The 27,037-nt window shown below is 40.2% G+C and overlaps 1 protein-coding gene across 2 annotated transcripts in view; it reads right to left on the bottom strand.

The window, feature by feature from the left end:
- MTHFD1L (methylenetetrahydrofolate dehydrogenase (NADP+ dependent) 1 like) overlaps positions 1–27,037 on the bottom strand; it is a 165,559-nt gene that overhangs the window by 127,124 nt on the left and 11,398 nt on the right. For both annotated transcript variants that reach the window (XM_068420859.1, XM_068420942.1), the window contains exons 8-13: positions 20,594–20,705; positions 15,470–15,549; positions 14,664–14,761; positions 10,029–10,202; positions 1,523–1,659; positions 217–263 (exon numbers count right to left, since the gene is read on the bottom strand). In XM_068420859.1, coding sequence (XP_068276960.1) covers positions 217–263; positions 1,523–1,659; positions 10,029–10,202; positions 14,664–14,761; positions 15,470–15,549; positions 20,594–20,705 — 648 coding nt within the window. The remainder of the gene's footprint in view (positions 1–216; positions 264–1,522; positions 1,660–10,028; positions 10,203–14,663; positions 14,762–15,469; positions 15,550–20,593; positions 20,706–27,037) is intronic.

Genomic DNA, 27,037 nt, shown 5'->3' with positions numbered 1-27,037 from the left:
TGAATGATAGCTGAGATGTTATAAACACGTACAGTATCTGTATTTGACCCCCACTCCACAGCTCCTCCACATCACACAGCAGCCACATGGAGATGGCAAGGGCCACCCCAATTCTCCAGGCAGACCATCGCCACTGACCAAGTGCTGCAGTGGCCGCCTCAGCCTGCACACCCCTCCCAGAAGGACAGGGACTTGCTGCCTCCCCTGCTGTCTCACCTCCTCCATGGGAATCACTTGAGCATATCCACCACCAGCTGCTCCACCTGCACAGGAAAGCATATGGTCAGATCAGACACGCACCAGTTTTGAGGGAAAAAAAAAAAAAACAACCACCCTTAAACACCCAAAGTGAAACATACAGTGCTGATGACATTTCTCAGCATTTTGATTTCTATTAGGGGATCAATGATGCACCCAAATGAACAAGACTTCCTTAAACCTTGCTGGCTTTTTTCAGCAGGCAGTAAAAAGGGAATTCTTGAACTGAAAGGAAAGCCTACACATGGTGGCTGGCCCAGACTTTGGCTAGATAAGGGTTACCCTCCGCTCCTGCCCAGATTTAGGACACAGTCATGCACATGCAGCTGTTGGGTGGAAAGACACAGCAGTCACGAGCAAGCACTGCTTCTGAACAAAACCTTCAGACCCTTGCCTGAGCACTCCTTCCCCACTGCCTCCCAGGGCACTGGCAAAGGAGTTTGCTGTAGCCTATGCACAAGTTGAGTGGAGGGATTAAAGCACTCACATGCACCAGTCCTGACTGAGAAGCACCAAGCACCAGGAGCCTTCCAGCTGAAAGCAAACTTGTTAACTTAAACTTCAGCAAAGCAAAGTAGAGCAGATGGGGAGTGCTTGCCCAGTTAGGCACCAATCTCAGCTGAGAAATGGCAAAAAAAAAGATTTCATTACTTCCTATCAGCATTGAAGACAGGCTTGAACTCTGTCTGGCTCTTACCTAGACCTCAGGCTCCTAAAGAGTTTCTAGGCAAAAAGGCAGCAGCCCACAATTAGGGGGGACAACTCAGAAGAACAGAAAGAAGAGGTTCAGACCTATCCAAACGTATGATGCAGACACATCTGCTGAACCAAATGCATAACTTCCTTAGCTTGGATATTATAAAACAATATGGGTGGATTTAGGACTCCTTCTCAAGGAAAAATTAAATAGTAACATTTAGAGACATCTTTAGAGAGTCTCCAAGCAGAGGAGTGGCTGGAAGTGTGTGTACTCACATAAAAATCCTCCTGCCTAACTCGTCCCCATGCCTTTCATTATGTTTGGGCTTTATCTGCATTATCAATACATGTTAATACACAAACATAGATACAAACCTTGCATGGGAAGATGTGTGCAAGAAACCTTTATCTATTCATTATATACTTATAAAAAAAATCCAATATGTTACCATTCCAACAATCCACTGAGTTACTGAAGTAACTAAGGAATTAAAAAAAATAGGCAAAAAAAGCAGTATTTTCTTTTAATCTGAAAGAAGTCATAGAGTCTGCAAATATTATGTACCTTTAACTCCAAAGGTAGGTCCTTGGGAAGGTTGTCTCAGACAAGCAAAGGAATTAACGTTGAGGTGTGCAGTAAGCGCCTGAACGAGACCAATTGTGACTGTGCTTTTCCCCTCTCCTAGGGGTGTAGGGGTTATTCTAGCAAAACAAGAAAAAAGATTAATCAAATTCTTTGCTGATGTCAGCCTGGCTAACGATATCAGAATTTACAGCTTTTGATTTCAATGAACAATATTTGTACAGCAAATTTCAATAAGATTACTTTATCTCCACAAAAATACTGCCACAATGTTAGCCCCTAGCTCAAGCTGGAATGCTAATATACATGTGTCTTCTATTTAAGCAATTTACTATGATAGCAGAAAAAGAGAAGATTATTTTGGCAAAAGTTCTAAAAAGAATATATTGAATTTAGGCTTTTTTATTACAGCACAAAAGGCTCACCAGTTTCATTAACAAACCATCCATCAAGACATTCTGAGCATGCATTAATACTTTTCTGTAGTAATGCATGAGACGTTTTATTCCCACTGCTCGAACTGTGAACGAACTAATAGAATATTTTAAATTAAATAACCAAAACTTTTGTTTGTAGAGCTCAACTAGGCCTCTCCATCTTCCATGTCATCATAACCTCAACGACAGATCAACTGCTTTTTAAATAAAACAGGACACAAAAGTCACTATATTCAACTGAATGTGATTTATTTTACACTTATGTTTCATGATATTTTTGCATATTTAAGGGTGACGAGGGACAATTACAATCACAGTCCGACCTCCCATACAAAAGCTCAAAAACCTCGTGCTACAACTTCCACATCTAGACCATGATTGAACCAGGACAGAATTTTAGAAAGACATCCAATCTCGTATCAGAGACTCTAAGCTCCACTCAAAGACTCTACTCTTGTCCTTTTAATAACGGGACAACGACAGCTGATTTTGCAAGCAGAAAACTTCATCAGCCTTCTGTGACTGAGACACACTTCAATTTAAGTGACGTCCTCCTTACATTCAAGGTCAGCACATTTCTTATGATCCATGTTAAAAGCGGGGGCGTGTTGGGCTTTTTTTCCTTTTTCTTTTTTTTTCTTCCTTAAAGTATGAACAGATCTCACGTCTCCAAAATGCATTCAAAATTATTAGTTTGAGGCACAGCATTTCTCCTTCTGACTGGAAGAAGGAGAAAGCCCCAGTCCTTTTTCCATTCACACCACTCTCATACAAGTCCTACTTTTTGGCAAAGTGTAACCATTCATATCCTTGCTGCCTTCACTACCTGCAAAGAAGTAAGTACCTTTGTGAAGATGACGTTAAGAACTAATGTTTATTCCCAAGGAAATACAAGCATGCACACGCATCCTAGTCAAAGAGGAACCCTTATCCTATGACCTCTTCGAAACTTGAGTTAAAACAGCTAGTTCTAATTAGAAACACTTCCTTTTGCAACTAGTAATTTTTCCAAGATATTGCTATCCTCAGATCACAATTCAAATGGCATAAAAACATTAGTAAAATTGTCAAATGCAAGGAGACATCTGTGTTGTCTCCTCGCCTTTGAGATTCAGCTTAGTTCCATTATAGTTCACAGATTGACAAAAGCCCTTCTTTGTCCCACAAAATGTAAATACATGAAAAACATTAACTTGTCACAAATTTATCTTTTACATCATCATCCGATCCTGGGCTTTTTGTTAAAAAAAGAAGCCTTTGTTAGATATGTCTGGAAAAATTTGGGCAATAGGAGGCAAGCCAAATTAACATCTTCAATACTGTTCTAGGAAAGAATATTCCTGTTCAAAAAAGTAATGTTTTAACTCAAGTTCCAGTGAAATCAATGGGATTTGGTACATCTATAAGAGATTCCCCGAACTGACACTCTTCAGAAGCAGTATTTTGTCTACTGATAGCTTTGAACTACTCTTATATGACCATATAGTGCATGGGTTACTTAATTTGGGCATTTGTTTTCAGTAATTTTTTCCCACATTTACATCATGTTTGCCAAACATCAGATTCTAAAGCATTGCCAATAACTTACTATCCAGACTATTTTGTCATCCCGCCCTCCTAGAACTGCGCTCCCTTGACTTAAAAGGGAATTCACAGATTTTTAGCAAAATATCTATGTAGAGTCAACAAAAGGTGGGAGATTTAGAGTATATCCTGAGAAGAATCCATTTCATCTACTCTCAAAAGCTATTTTATCTACTCGCAAAAGCGGTTTTGGTCCCTGTTGTCTTTTTTTTCCTTACTATGCCTTCTTATTTCCTTCTGATCTACTGCAGGACCTCAGAACGTTACTTCATTACTTCCACTTTCATGTTTGCAGCTCCTAGAAGAATGGGTACTTTCTAATCTCTACATTGTCACAACAGTGAGTGAGCCCTCCCAGTTTTACAGTTGCTACAATGATAGCTTCTGGTTTTCCCACCATTATTTCTGCCATCACCATTTTGTCCCAGGATCCTTACTTTTGTACAAAGATGCTTCTTTCAGAGCACCACAGTCCGATCAACTCACTTGCACTACCAGTTTCACCCTCCTGACTACTGTTCTAACACTGGTTGCCCAAACCCCATTCAAACCATCATTAGCATGGTTTCTTCTTGCCCCTTGTTCTCCTTCTGTCTCATTCACTTTTGTCTATTGCCCTAATCTCATTTACTTGATCCTCTTATTCCTGTGCATTGGAGACAGGTTTAAAGAATATATGAGTAATCTTGAGGCACTACTGCACTCCAAGCTGGTGAAGGGTCTGGAGGGTCTGACCTACGAGGAACGGCTGAGGGAGCTGGGGTTGTTTAGCCTGGAGAAGAGGAGGCTCAGAGGTGACCTTATTGCCGTCTACAACTACCTGAAGGGAGGTTGTAGTGAAGTGGGAGTCGGCCTCTTCTCCCGGGCAACTAGCGATAGGACAAGAGGACATAGCCTCAAGCTTTGACAGGGGAGGTTCAGGTTGGACATTAGGAAGAATTTCTTTTCAGAAAGGGTTATTAGACATTGGAATGGGCTGCCCAGGGAGGTGGTGGAGTCACTATCTCTGGATGTGTTTAAGAAAAGACTGGACATGGCACTTAGTGCCATGGTCTAGTTGACAGGGTGGCATCAAGGCAACGGTTGGACTTGATGATCCCAGAGGTCTCTTCCAACCTGGTTGATTCTGTGATTCTGTGATTCGAAGACTTCACAAGTTAATAACTCTTTAAGCTATTAGTTATCTAAAAAACACCACCAACAAAAAAAGAAATCAAAAAACCCCACCAAAAAGCAAACTATTCTACTATGAAAAAGACACCTGTAACTGTTTACTGGAAGTTACCAGTAAAGGACTTCACACAAACCCCAAAAACTCAGTGCACACAACGGCTGCACTGCTAACAGAACGACTTGCATTGGCAGTGCTTCCTGTTGGTGGTTACCTCTATTTTTGAGCATCAGACACATGAAGTTCACACTCGAGAGAATTCAGAGACAGCATCACTAGGTTATTTACTCAATTGCAGCTCAAAACACGGCAGAAGGCTGACCTGGCATGCACAGCCACACAAGGGACTCTTTGATTTTGCTTGTTTCATAAGATTTGTAAAGATGCAGCCTACTATTCAGCAAAGGAAAGGAAGCTGGAATTGACAAATGCATAACCAGAAGGCATGTTGGTAGCTGCAGGAAGAATAGTATCTACTTGTCACAGAAGACGGATGCAATCAAGCGCCACATTATTAAAATGCTCTGGTAACCCGGATGGCCTATTCTAAAATGACTATGTAAAATGAGACAGAAAGCACTGGGAATTTTCTAAGAGAAAGACCTTTTTCCGGAGAACAAAACAGAAATACACCATTGCTCATTGATCAAACTGGGAGGAACAGATCTTGCCTCTGCTGAATTTCCAGTACATTGATACTCTGCACCAGCCACATCCCTACTGAGAATGTGGCGCTCTGGGAGAACGAGCCTCCACCAAAGTGGGGGTAAAAATGAACTAGAGCAAGCTTATTTTCATCAGCATACTCATGCAAGCACACAATGGTTTGCAGCAGTAAACGGACATGTCCTTGCAGACAGGACCTTGACTTCATCAAATCTGCTTGGTTTTAACAGCCTGCACTTTCAATGTGCTCCTCAGATGGGTTTGTTCATTTTAATCTATTCTCTCTCTTCTGAGAAGCCCTGTGATGCCTAGTTTTCCTGGAACTAGAGTTACTCAATGAATATGTAAAGGCTCAAAATGTCTAAAGGCGGCTGTGATGGAGGAAGAAAACCAGCAACCAGACTTCCATAAACTGTCTACAGCACTTGGGGGACACTCTCACAAGAAACCTCGTCCACTGCAGCAGGTAGGAATAGGCACAAACCCCTGCAAAGTCAAAACCAGAAACCTGACTTTTCAGTCTCTTTCCACCTAACTGAATTAACAAAATGTGAGGACTCTGCAAATCACACTATTCAGGAAATCCAGGTTGGTCTGCACAATTCACTTACCTATCCTCAACTTGTCATCTTACATGAGGTGCCCTGGCAGGACATCTGTGAGTCTCAGAGGCTCAGTAGCAGCCTGGAGACTACAGGATAAACCTTAAGAGTTAAACAGTTATTTAATAGTTTCAATAGTTACCAGAACCTCAGTTTTAAATATTAGTTAAAAAAAAAATTTTTAAAAATCCTAAAATTAAAAGAAGTTTCTATTACAATAATTTCCTTTGAAAGATTATTTTAAATATCTTCCATTTTGTACCTGGCCTACTTTGATCTGTTTTCATAAACAAAATAACCCACTTAAGCTGCTTTGTGGACATTGAGATGTTTTTGCTGGCTACACTACTGAGCCTACACTTTGGCAACTTAGGTCACTCACTCACACAAGTATAAAATTACAACTGCCAATGGCTAACTTTAGCTCAATTGTGCAATGCTGTGTTTTGATCTTATGCAAATCTAGAAAAAAAAATCCTTTAAAATACAGTAAATTTTAATGAATGTCAAGAGACTTTTACACCCATTTGCATTATTCTTCAAATTTCTTTAATCTGTTTTCAATCTAAACACAGAAACCCCACAATCATTTTCCTCCTGAAAACTTCTTACTTTGCCACCTACCAAGCAGTTACCAGCTCTTTGGCAAAGTAAGTTTTCCATAACATTGGAAAGCCTTCTCTCTTTATGTATATCAAAACAAAGATAAGAATATGCAGACTTTTTCTTTGCTTGTTATACATCACATTAGCTCACAGTGGAGCTGTTTCTGTGGGAAAGCTACATGAGGTCTCCCAAAGAGAAAATAAACAAACAGTGAGATGATACACTGCACCAGCTGTAACCTCCTCACAGCTACCCCGGCTGTTGTGACTCCAAGCAAGAACTTCATTGGATATGTGACAATTCTCCTCTTTCAAATTTCCTATCTTCAACTCATCAGTATCAGCAATTTCAAATATTTTAATGAGTTCAGCATTTCCATGATCCACACGGAAACTTGCGAAGCCTAGCTATGGAGGGCATGGGCAGGCGAGTTCCCGTAACTGACAGACTCACCTACATACACCTCCCATCCAAGATTACAACTGTCAGAAATTTATTTCTGAGCACAGAAGTGTGGCAACTCCTGTCACTGAATATGCTATCCACATGCTTGAATGCATGATTAAATTACCCTGGGCACTAAACTTAGGTACTAGGTCATGCACAAGCTTAGTTCATTTGCACGCTCTCAGCTTGCAGTGAATGGGAGGCAGTTTGAGTTAACATATCCTGCAACACAATTTTTTTTTAGCATACTAAAAGCCTGTATACAGGTAGTTGATGCCCAAGAGTTCATTACTGCATGATAACTCGTGGCTCTGCCCCCAAGGTGTTTAACATGAGCCTTACGGTAAGTCACACGCACACACACACACACAAAAAAGTGAGAATGAAAAAAAGGGAAAAGAACATTCTCCACACAGAAGAAAATGGAAGTTATGAAGAAATTAAGTCTTCATCCTATTTTTGGGTGACATGATCTGTCAATCAAACTGCAATTTTTCAGTATATAAAGTATGTATTGGATGAGGCATTTAGGTGTATTTGTGTGCATTTAGAAAGTGCAAAGAAGACCTTCCAGTTAGTAGCAACTTCTTAAAAAGTCATAAATACAGCTGTCCTTAGAGATAAAAAGGTACATTTGGTTGCATTTTGCTATTCAGAACAAGTTTGGGCTCTAGCACATGAGGAATAAACTAGAAGAGCATTCGCAGCAAATATTTATAATTCCTAGACATCATGAAACATTTAAACCTAATTGTGGAATTACAGGCACAAATGTCACTGGCTGCATCATGGATGCAGATTGGAGATTTCGCAGCTTGTTGAAGACACACACGCACTTTTCACTTCCTTCACATATGAAAAGTTCACATCATACATAATAAATATTTCCATCAGACCAAACACCCTGAAGTATAAGCACATATCTTAAATGTTTCCTCGGAAGCACTGAAAACTTATTCTGAAGACCTATACTGCATCATTCTGAAAGAACTTCTAAATATTTTTAGTTATCGTGAACAAACATAATAATCCAAATAGCAGGTTTTGGTTGACCCTGCCTTGGCAGGAGAAGATGAAGAAGGTAACTGAGGATATTATTTCACTCCTCGATTTCCACACTTGAGTGGTATTCAGTTTTCATTGTACTGAACATTTCCCCACTTTTCTTAAAATAATTGTCTGCTACAGTCAGTTCAGCTAATGAGAACAGCTGAGAACACATAAACACAAGACATATTTTATATGCACAATATTTCAGTCAAACTTTGAACTCTCTCAGAAGAGAACGTTCCCACTATTGTAGCCTCCTTGCCCAGGCCCTCCTCATGCAGCAGATGTGGTTTTATACTTACTCCACGAGATGCAATGACTTCAGAGAATTTACAGATAGCAAAATATTGCATAATCAAGCTGTGTAGGTACCAAACCCAGCCATTCATTTGTGAAACACAGTTCAGTCTTTATACACGTTATATAAACTTAAGAAAATACAATATTCTATTTGTTGCCAGCTTTTCCTCTTGCTAGTCAAAACTTTCCCATTTCTTCCCCATGTATATACACTTCTGTCTGTGACAACAAAAAAGCATTCAGACAATTGCTTGAGATATCTTCCTTGAAGAAGATTGGGAGACAAAGTGGTGTGAAGAAATGTAAGCACTGGCACATACCATCTGACACAACTAAAATCCACCTGAATGGGGCTTTGCATCATGCTGTCTTCCACCTCCAGACATTTTCAAATAACCTCTGCTTCTGTGAGACTCGGCTGCTAAAGAAGCCTGGCATACCTTGCAGCATGGCACACAACTGACGCAGCTGACAACACGAGCCTGAAAGTACATGGTAGCAACTTTCTTCAAACTCAGCCAAATGCTGAATCTGCTTTTCCTTCTCCAAAGCAGCAAAATACAAAATAAAACTCTACTGAAGGAAATCAGGCTCAACCAGCTATTATTTCCTTCTCTCAACAACTGCTCCAATGTCTTCCAGGAACATTTTTATACATTGCAGTTCCATCACGTAGCTTTGAAGACAGCTTCGTAACTTGCCTGCCTCAGCTTTGTAACATCAGGTCTCTCAGTCCACAATAACACCATCTCAGATAGTGCCAGAAACCCAGGCTGTCCCCACAGGAAGGCAGTAAAGCAAACAGTTTGCAAAACACTACCCCGACTGAGGAACTGGTAGATAAAGGCAGTTAAAAACAGCCTTCTCCTCCTGGATCAGCCCAAAGATACATTTTAAACCTGACTGGTTTTACTTGCAAGGAAGCAACCATATAGATTAATTCAGAATATAAAGAAAACATTGCAATTTAAATATTAATGAAAATCTTCACTTGTTTGTTCACAATTAGAAGTTCCACTTAGCAATCCAGGTGAATGACAAAATGTTGTCTCACTGAATGCAGAAAAAAACCCATAGCTCTTCAGAAGAGAAGCGCGTGATTCCTGCTTTTGCTATATTTGCTATAATCGTGGGAACAGAGAGCAGGATAAGCCTGCCTGGAGACACGTCTACATTTCAGAGAAAACACATGGATTTTTAAACTTTGTAATCTGTTCTTCAATAAAAAAAGTATTTATTGTTAATATCAACAGATTACCATGTAGCTTCTGCTAAAGTTTGTGTATAAACAGTCACAATACACACAGACTTAAATATTCAAGTTAAACGTTTAAAATTCTGATAAAACATTAAGAAAAACTGCATACACCAAGAGATAACATTTAAGAAGCTTAGAACAAACTACTTTTTATAAAATATACTTTACTTAAGTAATAACAGTTTGGAAAAAAAGTTGTGTTACTTCAAAAGATTTCAAAAACTGCTCGCTTCCAGAAGAGAACAACATATCGCTGAAAACATTCAGGATTCTTATTTGTGAAGTGTGTTAAAAAGATGTAGGCTGCATGTTTATATTAATATGAGTGGAAAGGGTGGACATTAATGACATTACTGTGCATTCTTACCCAGCAACTAGAACACATTTTCCATCTGGTTGATTCTTTAACCTTTCCAGCAGGGACAAACGTACTTTGGCTTTGGTTTGGCCATAGATCTCAATTTCATCTGTAAGCAATCCTATCTCCTTGGCAAGTACATCAACAGCTTTTGGACTCTGTGCTCGGGAAATCTCAATATCACTGGAAAAGAAAACAAATAGGAGCCAGGAGATTTCTCTCAGCTTAGGCGGTCGACAACAGAGCACAAAACAACAGCAAATACTCCAACAATGGAGTTATTGTAATTAGTTTTTCAATCCTCTCTCACATTTTATTAACCAAATCTAAATATTAGCTAACACCTAATATAACATTGAAAATCGCGTGCAGTGTTTGTTAATCGTTACATTTCACAGAGTTGTCTTCTTTAATCAGATTCCAAATATTACGTAATGCTTTCATATCAAGCTAGAGACGTGTCTGCTGGATGCTCAAGCATATCCCACTGGAATGGATGTTTCTGGTTTTGTTTTTCCTCTCCTCCCTCCCAGTATATTTCAGCACATACACTTTACTAAAAAGCACATATATTCCTTGGCCAACAGTTACATAAACACATTAGCTAAACCTGATGCTGGTGCCTGTAGTGCCTTTCATCAGAGTGTACCACCAAGCCAGCCAAGCCTCGCTACTCCCCCATGAGGGCACCAAAGGAAACAAGGCATTTGAAGAACGACTTGTGCACTTCTAAAACACAGCTAAACTGAAAATGGCCGCATAGCAGGAGTTTAATGCAGAGGGCTCAGGCCAGAAGTCCAGTGAGCTTATAAACGGTTTCCAGCAAGGACTGCGAGTGGCAGCTAAGGCAAGAGAACAAGCATGGAGCAAGCACACATGGTAGTATTGCCTGAGGGGAGGTGGCTGTAGGCTTGGGGACGCTATTGTATCTGCAATCCCTGACCTAAACCACCTGGGGTCTTTGGATTTAATACTCCTTCATGTATTTTTTGTTTGTGAGCTTGACCTAGTTGCCCCTGGAGTCCACATAAGTGTCAACAGCTGCAAGCTCCCGTGGCAGTAAAGTCCTGGGGCCTGGCACACAAGATGTGAGGAATCATCTCCTTTGGCTTTGAATTGCTCACACCACCACAAAAGCAAGTTGAAAAATTACCAAGAGATTAATTACTTTCAGCCTAACCAGGCTGAATTCCTTCCTGCAGTTTCAGTTGATTACAATATTTTTAAGATCGAATCTGGCAGTGGCATCAAAGCTAACATCCTGAACTTTCAAACAGTCTGCAAGACTTCAAATATCCACAGATGAACACAGCACTTCTGCCAGATCTCAGCTCTATGTGTGGACTTCGGCTGTTCTGCATCCACCAGCAAATGATCAGTTTGTGCCAACTTAATTGCTTGCAATTCTTTGAGGATGTCCTAAACTGGGACCATTACTCAATTCTAATTCTCAAGTATCCCACTTTTGCACCCTGCAGCGGCTACGTGAAACCCAGAAATCATCCATCTAAACACTGACACAGACCAGTACTACAGGACAAGAAGCTACTCAATCACAGCACTCAATGGTTGTGCTGCAGACCTTTTCACTGCATATACGAACCTGGAATCTGCTTACTTTCAAAGACATACGAAGTGCATCCTCTTGCATAGAAGGATATACCTTTGGCTTTCTTATGCACTACTTCAAACGCAACTAGCTGTAAAAATGCATTAAGAGCACAAGAGGGAGTGGCTTACAAACATCACATTACAAAGAAATTTAAAGTTTTCATTCAGAACTCTCTACGTAAAAACAACTTGAGTCCCAGAAAAATATTGGTAAGTTGATGACAGCGTGGTCCCTTAAAGATTTAAGCAAGGAAAATTTGTAGGGTGACTATTCTCCTATTAAAGCAATTGATGTATTCAGCAAGGGGAGAAGGATGTAGACTAACGTGACAGAAAGTTAATCTGTCTTTTTCTCCCCTCCTACTAAACATATCATCCTCTTTACTAAAAGACAGAAGCTATTATTTCAAATCTCAGGCCAGACTATCAAGACTCCCTGCAGCATCTCAGCCCTTTCTATTTCCCTTGTCTCTTGGGCCACAAATGCCTCCCTCTCAGAGTTGTGGAAGAAACAATGAGGTTTTTCCCACCCTGCAGGTACCACTACTGGCAAAAAGTGCAAGAAGCAAAACTGACCAAGCTGTACACTTATAAATAAATTAAAAGGCGAAGAATTTCTAGATAAATAAAATGACAAATAGTTTTAGAAGTAAAATTGACAGTGGATGCTGACAGTTCTCCATTGGTAAAATCATTGCTGTCATCATTTTCCCATCTGAAGTTCCCTCAAGAACCTTCAAGGCAACTAGACTTCTAACAGCTTAGAAACCCTTCAATGACAGACTGCCTTTTATGTGATAAAAGGCATAATTTCACAATGAATTGACATTTACACCTTAACTACTACTGGGGCTAAACAACACGTACAAAATGTTTACATCTAGTCTATTATTTCTGGTAAAAGTATTTTCTAAAACACAGGAAATTAAAGAATTTATTATAGCTAGGATTTAGAAGTCTACATTTGTAGCTAGCTCTTTTAGTTTGACAATATATTTTCTATATTGGAAATACCAGAACTATTCAATAACTTATATTATTCAATGTTGCTGGAAATGTGCAACACTGGTTCTTCTGCATGAATGAGATTTGTTAAGCAAAAAGTCATAATTTACAAAATACAGGAAAATTTAAAAGATGGGAGAAGGCTCTACATCTACTCAGCCTGTGTGCTGGAATTTTTTTTTACTGCATATTTGTAAGAAAATCTTCTGTTCCGTTTCCAATAGCTTTGGAAATACTTCAATTGACACCCAGATCTCACAGAAATCAAAAAGCAGATGTTCTTAGTTTTAGTGCTTAAGCAGCTTTGCCTCATTTTCAATGAAAACTCCATCCATTTCCACACGTGGTGTATTACTGTAAGTTTACATTTTCTTGCAGGATACTTTCCATCTGATGAATTATTTTACTTTTAAAAGAAAAAAAGAAATAAAGCTATACAGTTATCAAATAAATGGAAGTCCTATTATTGATTATATTATATGCCATTATATCTTAATTATGCAAATACTTAGGTACTAAACACACAATGTCATAAACAGGGCTTGGAATACTTTTTTTGACAGTTTTTTCACCAGCACACTCATGACATCACATGCTTTAATCTACCGTTTAACTATATTACTCAAGGACAGATTTTTCAGGATTTAGTTCTAGAAATGTTACATACTGGCACAGGAAAAGCTCAAGCATTCTTCCCCCTTTCACCTCCGGGTACAATAGAAAACTCATTCTTTTGGCACCTCTGTTTTAAATTACAGTTGCATCCATTCCCATTAAACCATTCTAAGAGAGTGAAAACTGAATCAAAATGCTTAGAAAAGAAAACAACATGTTACAGCTTTCCAAAAACACAGCAGTGGGATTCAGAATTACAGAACCACAGAATGGCTGAGGTTGGAAGGGACCTCTGGGGTTCATCTGGTCCAACCCCCCTGCTCAAGCAGGGACACCTAGAATCAGTTGCCCAGGACCATGTCCAGATGGCTTTTGAATATCTCTAAGGATAGAGACTCCACAGCCTCTCTGGACAACCTGTGCCAGCCATCCTCACAGTAAAAACGTGTTTCCTGGTGTTCAGAGGGAACCTCCAGAGTTTCAGTTTGTGCCCATTGCCTCTGGCCCTGTCACTGGGCACCACTGAAAAAAGCCTGGCTCCATCCTCTTTGTACCCTTGTATTTATATACAGTATATTTATACACATTGATAAGATCCCCCTGAGCCTTTTCTCCATGCTGAGCAGTCCCAGCTCTCTCTGCCTTTCTTCCTATGTGAGGTTCCTTCATCATGTGCGTGGCACAGAGCAGGCATACAAATAAGCACACAAAAATTTCAAAGCTTTTCTACATGGCAGAACCTCACTTCAAGTCCTTTGCTCCTCTCTCCATCACCCAACACAACCAACACACAGCAAGGCACTTTAGCGCAGCAAAGGGCTCAGGCTGCTCTAAATGTCAGAGGTGTCAGCAACTGTGCCAAGGCGGACCTAAAATCCCTGCGGGCTGGACATGGGCCTTGGGAGGTGAATTACAGGAATCAAGTGAAAAGATTCGGGCTACGAGAATAAATACGCTTCCTGCTTTTCACATCTACACAGGAATTTAAAAGTCTAATGCAGAAAAAAGTAAAGTACTTCTACTGAGGGAGGCAAATAAATACAAGTTCAAATGCCACTGAAATCACTGAGCCTTAACTAGATCCATAAACACCTTCCAACATTAGGGTTTAGCAATTAGGAACGTCTTGTATTTTGTATTTCTGTTGATGTTACACAAGGTTTCACCTCCCTCCCTCAATGAAACCTTCCAGCTTTACGCCTTCATTAAACAAAGCTTGGCTCCAACGCACATCATAAAAGTAAAAACTGATAGGAAACAGAAGGACATGGTCACAACGAGGCATACAACAGCACAACATGTAGTCCACATAAGCAGATTAAAAAATATTTAGGCACAGACCATATTTAGGTTTGTTGTCACATTTAACACTTGCCTACTTTTTTTTTTTAATTAAAAAAAAACACTTATTACCTGGGCACTGGGGAGAGGGGCTGCAGTTTCAAGCAGCGGAGGTCCCACTTCCTGTGCTGCTGGGACTGGATCCATCGCTCCGTGGTTTTTACCATGTTCTGTTTTCAAACAAGAAAACAGCACACACCAGCTGCATCATAAATGCTGAACACTAATTTCAAACGATCTCACGAGTATGTTGAAATAACTTTTATGGCAAAGACTAACAAAAAAACCCAAATTTTAAAATCTTTCAATTTTATGGTTTTAGGATGAAAGAAAAAACAGCCACTGCACTATTACTGTCCTGTTGTTTGTCCACATTTCAGAAAGAGACGAGACCAGTAACATGCAAGTGGCAGAGAAAAGTGTCTAATTAGGCACTTGAGGTTTTATTCTGGTAAGATGGAGAATTACTTTTATTCTCTCACACTTTAAAAATAATGGAAGATATTAATTGTTCACTGACTCATGCTACTTCCACATAAAACAACCAACTTTTGGACCCTCTGCCCAACACGCCACAAAAATGTGCACAGATGCAATTTATCTTCACTGTCTTACCAGAATAAGTAACATTAGTCTATTGATACCAGTGCTTCTGTCAAGCTTTACTGTAATTATGACATGTTTGATTTTTAATTTACCTTTCTCTAACTAAATGTAACAGGCATGACTCAGCCTAATTACCTAAGAGTTGCTATTAAAACAGAAGGCAGGCAAGATGTTCAAAAGAGCAAAACAAAAATTAAAATCTAAACTGTAGAAGCAATTTCTACAACTCACAGAAAGAGCAACAAATTTACAATGTTTCAAGTTACACTAACCTGCATTCGCATCGCTATTGCAAGAGAACCAACAGTGTTCTCAGCAGCGTGGTTGTTTTGCTGACCATGGTTGTGTTTCTCTGCAAAATAAAAGTATTGCACTAATAAATCACAAAGCTTTTGTGAGTGGTAGCATGTGTATTTGAAAGCTATGTCCAAACAAAAAAATTCTGAATGTTGATGTGAAATTTAACAATGTCACTGACAAAATTATAGGTGACTTCTTTAATACTTCAAATGAAATCACCCAGGAGGATGGATATGGTTTGAAAACCAGAGAGCAACTGTATGCTCTGGAGCATATTACGCAAACACACACATGCATATGACCAAGCATACACACACTTGAAAAAGAAAATTAGGAAACTCAGAGATTAATTCCAGGATCCCAATAATTGCTTTTGGACAAAAAAAAAAAACACAAACAAAAAACCAAACCAAAAAGTCAGACAGCTGTGAGGATTTGAAAAGCTACATATATTTTTAAACTGAATGCCTAAATGAGTGTGGTAAAGATTGTTCTTTTCCACACACCCATTACAGCAAGAGAGAACAATGAACCGATCAGAGAATACTATCTAGGATTATTATCCAATGGGACTTATAACTTGTAATCAGAACATGCAGAATTTTTTGAGCAGCAAAAGTCATCTTCATCAATGTGGCATTAAAAGTAGATATTCTGAAAAGTCTACACAATTTAAAGTGACTCCAATTTTAGAGACAGTTATAATTGTTTCTAGTGGCAATAGATCATATAATAATCATACATTAGCTACCCTAACAAAACTTATTATTTTGTCATTTTCCTGTAATCCTTCTTTTGGCTTGTCCTTCTGTTGTTGCTTATTGACTTTTATCTATACACAATTTCTCCAAAATTCACATTCTAGTCTCTGTGGGCATATCAAGGCCCAGTCGCATTCTGAAGGGTGTAGACATAACTGTAATTAATAAAAAATACCAACTGTATGCTGACAGCTTTAACCTTTCCCCCACAGGGGAATCAAAGTGCAAACCCTGACCTGGTCAAGCTCTCACTCTACTCATCCCATCTGATCGATCATAAAATGCTCACATTGCCTTGCACAATTATCCCTCCTGACAAGGGTCCCAGGGGTGGCAGCGCACTGAACCTCAGGCTGGAGCCAGAGTGGCAGGCAGAGTGGTGCAGAGGAGCCAGCACAGCACCCCACCACACTATGCCCAGCTCCAGCCCACTCTCTCACACCCATCACCAAGACAGCAAGAGACCCTTTCTTCAGAGACCTTCAGCTTCATTCAGGATGTTTTCTAATCTTTTCTCAAACTTTCTTGCCCGCAGGCAAAGCTAACTAAACGGGTGACAGTCCTGACATTAAACTCTAATTAAGAAAGTGTCTGAAAAGTCCTCCTACTTGTATTTAACACTTGCCATTTAAAAAAAAAATAAAAATCTTCTTGAGATGCTCAGTCTTAGATGCAGAGAGAGGGGTTTTACTGGAACAGTCTATCACAATCATAAGTTGACTGTTGTTGCTTTGAGACCAGGCTGGGAAAGCTGCCAAACAGACAAATGAAGTAGGAAGAACGAAGTTTAAAATCCCCTTTCAGACAGCTGTGCTTTACAGAAACATTTCATTTTTTTATGTTATTTGGCTTAACGTGTCTTCTTTATCAGGGCAGAGCTAGCATGTGTGTAAATACATATCAGGCATTTCCCTTCAATAAACTGCTTCGTTCAGGCTGCCTATGCTACACACTCACCCCACAAATGAGTAACCAGGCTTTTTACAGGGGTGAAGGTGAAGCTAGAGGTGAAAGTCATGCACACATGAGCTAGCAAGACAATCACAGGATTGCAACAGCTCTCTTAGGATAAATTTTCCAGATGGAAGCTGGAATAGCACTCTCTGCTTTGGATTATGGCCAGATCAGCTGAACCACAGACATTGTGTTCCCTCCTCTGACTCACCCCAACGAAGGCCCATCCACCCAGCTATTCGTACCCTATTGTGCGGATGGGTGAGAGTTGCTGTCACGCGCTACTTGTCTGCTCAGGCAGCTTAGAATAGAGAAGAGGTGGGGAAATGGTTGAATTTCCCATTAACATACTCAAACCATATGGGCTTCAGCTTTCAAGTGACCCCAAAGGAGCTGGACATCAAATCCCAAATAATTTTGGCATCCTTAAGTTTTGTTCAGAAACTTGATTTTCATTCCTATACATTCACATATAAAGTATTTTCCTGCAAGACACTACCAGCACTCACTTGATTCCAAAATCGTTAGTGCAGTAGAACAAGATGTTGCACTGCTAGAAATAGTAGAATATTTTTAAATTGTGATAATTTAAAAATCTTTTATCAGATTAAAAAAAAATACTTGAAAAATAATTCTGTCACTTTGAAGCAAGCACTTATAGCTCTACTCTCCTGGCTTACATCATTACAGCTGCCCAATTCAGCTACGTCCTTGCAAATTCTGAGTGCTTTTAAAACATGCAAGTGTGTTAGACTACACGTATACCTACGTAAGATAGAAATCTAGCCATCATCTAGCAAGAATAAAATTTATTTCATGGCCATTGTTGCTTTCAGACTTCATTTAGCTCCTGTGACACCACAGATGTTAAGTTGGACATTTCTAAAGCAGGAAAAAACCCAGAACAATTTCCAAGCACTTCAGCCAGACTCCACCTCATATTGAAAGTGAAGAGTCAGTTGTAAGACTCAGTTGTTCCTCCAAGGTCATGACTGCTCCACAATAGGCTTTTAATAAATATCTTGCAATTAAACTAAGTGCATTCTTCCTGTCAAACAGACACCTGTGTTTCATGTACCTCTCTAGTAAGTCTTGAGGCCAGCATTTTTTAAAGCTGCTAAAATGCATTTCTGCTATTCTTTCGGAGTTGCTCCAAGATTCTGACAATCTCAAAAGCATAACCATAAAGACAGATGGACATTTGGTAGATAAGTTCTATTTAAATTATCTTGCTAAATATCTCATGCTGCCTTTCCGAAGAAATGCTGTACTTGGCACAGCCCACTGCCACAACTTGAAAAATGCAAAGAAATCTGTATGCTTATGCCAAATCTTACATTTCCTGCTTAAGAACGAATGTTGCTGTGGTACGTGAACACCACTCGAATATTTTAACGCAGTTTTCCTGACACCACACTTTTAGGGAAGGGAAACACTATTATCATCTCAAGTTCTATAGAGCAACTAAGGAGTCTCCTTCTCTGGAGACATTCAAAACCCGCCTGGACACGTTCCTGTGTGACATGATCTAGGTAATCCTGCTCCGGCAGGGGGATTGGACTAGATGATCTTTCGAGGTCCCTTCCAATCCCTAACATTCTGTGATTCTGTGATGAAGATACTTAAGTTTCAAGACATGGCACGCAGTTATAGTGCGTAACTTTTAGGTCTCTGATGACCCAGACTCCCTCTGCAACGGAAGGAGAGAACTAGGTATCTGAAAGCAGGACTTGCACCAGGCTGCACACGGAGCCGGGAGAGCTCAGTCATCGGTATCTGCTCAGGCTGCAAGGATTGGCTTACCCCCATCCTGCCTTCAGAGACCTGCACCTCTACCCCAAGTCCGACACCTAAGAGGTTTCTGCTTAGAAGGATTAAAAAGAGGAGGGCCCATTCCTTTTCATTTATTTACTTATAGGTGCAGCTGCTGTATCACCGTTCCCTTTCTTTTCTGCCCCTTTCCCTTTCTCCCCCATTACTCCTTCATATAAGAGTATGTTGGGTACCTGCTGAAGAGACCTATGCTCCAAGTCCTGCCCCACTGATACTTAACAATTATATCCAACAATCCCTATGCATAATAAGTGGGCATTAAAGAGGTAAGGAGTCTCCTAATCACCAGGCTAAGAAAAAGAAAACACGAATTATTTTTGGACAACTTGTGCAGCATCAGCAAGGGATAAGACTTGGTACCCACCCCTGAGATCCTCACTAGGATCAGGGCACTGTTCTGGGAGGTGGAAGATGAATGCCCAAATGCCTTCAGACAACTGAATGAATAATAACCCAGATCTCCCACACCCTTAGTGTGTTCAAGTCACGAGGATATCACGAAAGGCAAGGAAAGGAATCTCTTGCTAAGGCTGTGCTTTGCATGGGAACAGCAGCCGCTTTATTATGAGCCTGAGCTTGCGTTAGCTCTGCAGAGAGTGTCTGCTTAATTTGTCCTTAGGGAACATCCCATTTAAGAACCATACAATTAGTTTTCCTTGGCCTTATGCCCATATCCCCAGTTTTGTATCAATAGATGTCAATAAGCACACTTACGATAGATTTAGAAAAATGCATTACCCGATCACACTACCCGTGTACTTCCTTATTTTCCTACTCATTCGCAGCATAATCCCATCTGGACACTGATCAGTCAAATTCATATACATACGAAAAATCTAGAAGACATCTAGACATCTTCACAGGACTTCAAGGTTTTTTATAGGAAATGCAATTCTAGCAGTAGAACAGAATAACTTCTGGGAAGCTTGCTTATTTTTATTCCTAATAAAATTCTGTAGCATTTTTCAGCTGAGAAATTATTGAACATACAGCCCCCTCGCCAACCAGTTAGGGGAGGAGGAAGGAGAAGAATCCAAACTCTTTTTGTAGGAGTAATCACTGCAGGTGACATTCTGCCTGCTCCTAGCTACACAATTTCTCTACTCCCTCCTTCACCGTTCTCTGCACACAGCTTCACAGCACTTTACAGTTGATATTTCTGCCCATCTTCTCTTTTCCTCGTGTTCCAGGTGAGTCCACAGCATTCACAGGACAACACACTGTACAAAACAGCACTAAATAATAGCTCATCTGATGACCCAAAAGCCTTCCCTCTGAATTCTCTGAATCCATAGGATAATCACTTATTGAACAATCCTGGTACAAAGAATCTCTTCCAGCCTTTCTTCCCTCACCTGACATTTTTTTCCTATGTATACATTAGAGACACGTGTATACACCCCCTATACACAAACACCCACTTTTAAAGGCCCTCTCCTGAAGATGTAGCTTTTAACCACATTGCGTTGTCACCAACGTGCCACACGCTTATCTCAAAGACTCGCCGTACCTCACTTCCAAGAACTGTTATCTTGTAATGCCTCTTACCTGACAGCAAGTCACGAGAACAACTGATAATGGTGGTTCCAGGCTTTATCCAGCTCACGGGAACATCGTCGGGTTTTGTACTGCCAACTACCACCACATCCGCGTGATGAAGCTAGGGAGAGTCCAAAACACCCCCACAGAAACAAAACAAGCATTTAATGTTAGCGATTCATTCTTGAATATACGTCTTATAATATTCAGACTTATATAGCAAGTATTTTGAGCAAAGAATTTGCAGACAACAAATTAAAATATCCAAGTTGATGGCTTGATTTTTACCCCATATGAAATTTAAGAACAATAGCATTTAAAACGAAATCAGGTAAACAAACTGTGAAATCAGGCAAGTGGGGTCAGACTCAGCACCAATAATATTTCATGGAGGTTACACACTTTCAAAGAAAAAGCCCTATCATTGTCCAAAGTCCAGTCCAACAAGATAACTTGGAAGAGACTTAAGGAAGAGAAGGGTTGAAAGACAGTAAATAGGCAATTATAAAGAGTATAGTCAGATTATCTGACAGTAGAAAACCAGGCCAGCTGACAGGAATGCAAGATGACCTGATCTGCAAACATCAATGCCTTTGAAGAATACCAATTAAAGCATTTTTTTTCCTTCTCAGTTCATGTTTGTTAATCAGTGCCTCTGATTTGGTTCAACCTGACAGATGTTGGACAAAAAATGGTTACTACAAAAATTCTTAGAATCAAAGACGTAAGTGTCTGTCTTTCCTCCCTCTTCTGAAACAGGGCCCTGTACCAATTATCGGAATCACCGTGAGATAAGGGACCGCACCAGAGGCAGGTGTATAAACATCCACTAAAAAAGCAAAATACGGCCACAGCACTGCCTCAAGCCTGAATGTAAAAATTATTTCAGAGATACAGTGATTTTAGGAATATTTTGAAAAATGTAAATTAATACCAAGTGTCACAAACTCAGAGAGCCTCTCTGTGAACTGATTTGTGACTGACAAGCATTCCAGCTTCTTTTTTGGCCAAAAGTGCTCTGACACAACCCTGCCCAACACTCCTGCCAAGAAAGAACAGCTACAAATCCTGGCAGGATAGCAGGTTTTTGGCACAGCTGAGCACCAAGCAGGGGAGAAGAGCATAACTGTGGCAGAAAAGGCAGAAAGCTAAAAAAGCTCCATCTTCTCCTCCGAGGACACAAGGATGGCTTTACCCTCCTTAGAGATCCACATGCGGAAACAAAGCCAGAAGCGTAGGAGAAGATTTACTTGCTTGACAAATGACTAATGCAATGAACTGATTCAGGCATCAGTCGGAAGTCCTGCAACACTCCTACGATTGCCTGTGAACGTACAGCCTCAACAGCCATCAGCCTTATCCAAACTGCTTACGCTCCTGTGTCTGGTGCGAGTATCAACTTACATGCCACTCCTAGAAGGCCACATAAGTCATAATACTTGACCAGCATCAGGTCAAATCATACTGAGGAATCTGCAAGCAAATTCAGATAAAAAGATGCTGCAATGACTTGTGTACCAAGAATATTATGCTGAAGATACACTTTCCCCTGCAAAAGGAGGCAGTCTCTGCCCTAACAGGCAACATAATTAACACAGAGAAAACAGTGATTATTCTCAGTTACAAGAACCCAGACTTTTTTTTTGTAAGAAAAAAATGATTCATATTCTAGCAGTTATAATTCATATACTGAAAGTCGAGTATGTCTTCCCATGTAAAGCCTCTGGGACAAGGACTAAGAGCTTTGCACACCACTGAGCATCGTGAAACTATGAACCAGTTGAGAGCTGTATGCAACAAGTAATAATTTTGACAAATGTTCAGCCAACACACTTATGACAGAATTGATCCAATGAAACTATAATGCCAGGAAACAACTGACCTGACCAAATATTCATCTCTATGACAACCGATCATAATGTTCAAAAATGTTCTTAACAGTTGAACACAATCGTTTCTGTAGCCAAAGTTAACAGTAGTTTGGATGGCTAACGTCGCACGTACCCATAAATGTACTGGAAAACCAGCTGAACCTTTCATCTCATTGCCCTGCCCCACCTCCTCCATGAAAAAAAGTTGTATCACACAGCAGCAAACAGTTGTCCTATGGGTTGAAGACACACTGATCTCAGAGCCTTCCCCACCATGATTTCCTTTTCCTTATTTCACAAAGAAAGTAAATGTAAAGAAAAAAAAAAGGCACAGATACAATCGTAACTCTCTTGCTATAAGAAACTATTGAAAAAGTTCCTGGAGAGTCAATAAAGTATCTATCACAAACACCTTATAGAATTTTTTTCCCCTGTGAGTATTTTAAAAAAATTATACCCAGAAACTTGCTTGACTGGGAGAGTGACTCCACTGAAAGCAAAATCGTTGTTTACAGAATTTTGGGTCTACCTGGAAGATATTTATGCGGTCTCCTTCAGGGCATTTAGGTTTCACTCGCAAGAAGTTGTGCCCATGCCTCCCGTTTTTTTTCCTCTCTTGCCACAACCTACTCTTTTGACCGCCTGTAAACCACTAAAGCAAGCAGCAAGCCTTGGGAGGCATGTGCAGGCTTATCTCCTACATCAGAAACAAACCACATACGTTAGAGATGGAAAAGACCTATGAAATCATCACATCCAGCCTCCCTAGCAAACGCACCGCACAGTCCCTGGACAGAAGACGCATCTGACAGGAACCAGATGCTACAGGCAGCCGTGGCCAGAAGGCCAAGGAGACACCCATGAGAGGGAATGTGCAGCCGCAGGGTGACTGACTGCTTGGTGCTCCCTGGACAGCAAGGCTGCGTCCCACCAGGCAGGCTAGAGGAAGGAATGACAAGCATCGTGCCAAACCACCCCTAATGCACTAGGCAATAGGCCGAAGGCAAAGGAAGCTAATACTCCAGTAGCATCGTGCCTTCTCACTGGCAAGTATTTTTTCAGTTGGGAAGAGCTGTGCCAATAAATAATCTGAAACCTTACCTCATAACAAAGTATGACTCTCTCCACCAAGATTTAAGTAGAAGCAGATTAAGAAGCACCACCCATTCCCAAGCCAGAACACCAAATGTTAAAAAAACAATACAGACTTTCCAGCCAACTTTTTAATGATAATGGTACAAAGTAGATGTATATTCCACATAACTGAAAACCCATTTTGCCATGAACCCTGCATAAAAATTTCATTTCTGTTCAAACTGACTGCTATGAAAGCCATTTTTAAATACATAAACAAAAAAAAATATTTGAGATTAGTATTTGCAGTGTAAAAGCCCTCAGTTTCCTGGGTCTGAAGTTAGGCCAGCTAAAATTTAAGAGCTGGGATGAAGAATAGGAACCTGACTCAAAGTTTTTTCACCACTCTCCTTATGAAAAGACACATTTTACACATCAGTTTACAGATTGGGTTCCACTTCAATCACAGCAAATCTAAGTACTTTCTGAAATCTTGAAAATGTATTATGTCACTCACTAGTTTCAAGTACTTTTTCCACGAAGGCATGTTCTCCTTATGTGGTTTCTTCCAGCTCCAGCTCTACTTCGGGAAGCTGAAGCTACAGTTTGTAAATCACTGGCAACCCGCTGGGACAACTACGCATGGTCTGCTCCACTCCCTTCCCGCCAGCCATGGCCCTCAGGGACAAGCCGCAGTGGGCAGTCACCAGCTCCCTGCTACCGTCTTCTTGCCCAGACACTGACAGCCCTTCCCCTACCACATCGGCCCAAATGCACTTGCCCTACACAGTGCATGTGAAAATTAGGTCATCTCTACTGCGGGCTCAAGCCTACAGCTATGATGCATGCTTTAGCAACTGTTCCTCTAGCTCACAGGCAGGGAGATAAATTTCAAATTGCGAGGAACAGATATGCTGCCCATAAAATGCTGAAACAGAAATCCTTTGTCTACAGCACTGTCATCAAAAACTCTCATGCAGCCTCTCTCTCCTCGCCTTTTACGGGATCCGTATACCGGTTCTCAAGTCCTTTTGTGCTTGTGTCCAACAATATGAAATGTATTTTTCTGCCAGTACCAAGACTCTTGTTTTACGAGGACAGCAAAAGTAGGACAGTAAATGACTAAGAGATGTCTAATAGTCTGAAGCCCAAGTGTTGGCCCTAAGGAAAAGCAGACTGTGGCCACAAGAGGTTCTTAACAAATCTAAAAAAGAACCCCCCGTTCATGCGCTGCAGCTGAACCACTCTCCTACTTTTCAATTAGGCTTTTACAAACAAGCTTTCTGTTCCTCATTATACCTAGATAAACTGATTTTCAGTTCTTTTACAATGAAATTGTAGGATAACATCTCTCTTCAAACTGGCATAATGTAGTTCATATGCAGACTACGTGTAAGACCGCTGAAATCATGACTGACTGAATTTAGATGACTGAATTGAAATTCAATTTCCTCATAGGTACTGAGTATTATCCATGTTTTGGCAAGAAAATAATCTGTATTTTTCAATTTGAATCTATTTGATAACTTCCTTTGAAACTAGAAAGATTCTAACATAATAAAGCACTAAGCATTAAGCACACCAGTTCCCATTCTTGACCTGTGACACTGAATTGACTTTTGGTTGCCGTTTAAAAACAGGACTACCAAGTGAGATGTTCCTGAAAATATGTCACTAGGTCATTCTTCAGGCATTCTGCAATGATTGCGCTTTGAAGAGTTATCTACACAAAGCTTAACAGAATGATAACATCTTATCTATTTCCACCAAAATGCCCAAGTCTTTATCTCTTAATTCATTATTGATTTTGCATCCAACATATCAATGCAAAAAGAACGGTGTTTCTTCATGGCAGCTATGCACAGTTGTGCCAGAACCTTCTGAAATAACACTGCTTGCTTTCATTTGTGATTTTATTTGAAAACCCAGGAAGCTCAAGAGTGTTGAAGGGACATGGCTCAGCGGTGCCATGATGCTTATTTTTAATAGCTAAAGTCAGGCAAACCCAAAATGGAACAAAAAGAAACATTAATGATCTGTTCATCTTAACAAAATATAAAGTGGGGAGGGAAAAGAACAAGCAAAGTGTGTCCATTATTCATGCAGGCCAAAACAAGAAAATTAAAATGTATTATCCTTTATTTTGTTCCCTTTTCCTGTCATAGGACATAAGAGACTTGCTTTAAAGGAGCACACTAAGTCACATGGTAGATGGTATTATGCTGTTTGTCAGCAGAGCTACCTCTACATTGTTAGACTTTTCCTAAGATGGACTAAAACACACCTTCCTCTTGATCATTTCAAAAATATTTTTGCAAAAGTGCATGAGTAAAAGAAATAACAAGTCCATAGCAATACAAAACCTGATCCAAAAAAAACCTACCTTAGTGTTGTTTGTCTCATTCAAACTGATAGAATTTCTAAAGAAAACGTTATTATGCTACCCTTTAAAAAGAACAAATCAGCAGAGCTAGTCAAAGGTAATGTAGTACCTGCTTAAGAAAGGCATTACATCATTAGGTTCGGGATTAGTACTTCAGTGCAAATGGGCCTGGCCAATGGATTACAACAAATAAGGTACACCTACCCTTAAGCTCAATTTTTCCTCTCCTGATATGTATTGCAAAACAAATGCATCCCAATGAAAAGTTCATACTCTTTGTAAGTTCATCCCTCACTTTGTAAGTGAAGTTGTGATGCTACCATAGGTTATACATCCAAACAACAGCACACAGACTGTTACTGTAGAGGTATCAAATTCAGAGGAAGAAGTAGTGTACAGCCACGTCTACAGTTAGTGTATTGTGCAATAAACACAAAATATGAATTAGTTCTTCCAAGTCTTGGAAAAACCTCAACATTGACTAACACATTTTCTTACTTAAAATTCAAATAAAAAAACCTCAAGAGAAGAAACCTTGTGAGCCTTTAAACTGTTTTTACTTAATCAGCATTTCAAATGAGCAAGAGGAAATAAATTCGTATCGTCAGCTATAATCATATTATCTAACAATGTCGTACTTCAAATACAGGTTGCCACAAGACAGCAGTGCCTCGTTCAGCAGGACATCTGTGCTCGGTTTCTGACTCTCCAGCTTCTGGGAATACAAAACAGGACAGTTTTCCCTGCACGCATTAGATTTTATCGAGGAGCTAGAGTTAACTATAACAGAGTTACATGGAGCCAGGTTCAGCAGTGCTCTGAGGGTTACTGGTGACATGCTGCTCCAGGCTTACAGACAAGGCTCCCCAGGGGAGCAGTCATGGCGCCAAGCCTGACAGCATTCAAGAAGCATTTGGACAATGCCCTCAGACACATGGTGTGAATTCTGGGGTTGTCCTATGCTGGGACAGAAGTTGGACTTGATGATCCTTGTGGGTCCCTTCCAACTCAGGACATTCCATGATTCTATGGCAAGGAAGAGGAAGGTAGGTTTCCCCCGAGCTCTGCGGATTAGTCCTCCAAGCAAAGACAAAACTCCTTTACTGCCAAAAGTTAAAATGAACT

This window comes from Nyctibius grandis, chromosome 1 (assembly GCF_013368605.1).
Source record: "Nyctibius grandis isolate bNycGra1 chromosome 1, bNycGra1.pri, whole genome shotgun sequence".
In the NCBI taxonomy this organism is placed as follows: Eukaryota; Metazoa; Chordata; class Aves; order Nyctibiiformes; family Nyctibiidae; genus Nyctibius; species Nyctibius grandis.
The sequence above is the reverse complement of the archived record's forward strand: the minus strand, read 5'-3'. Positions and strand labels throughout refer to the sequence as shown.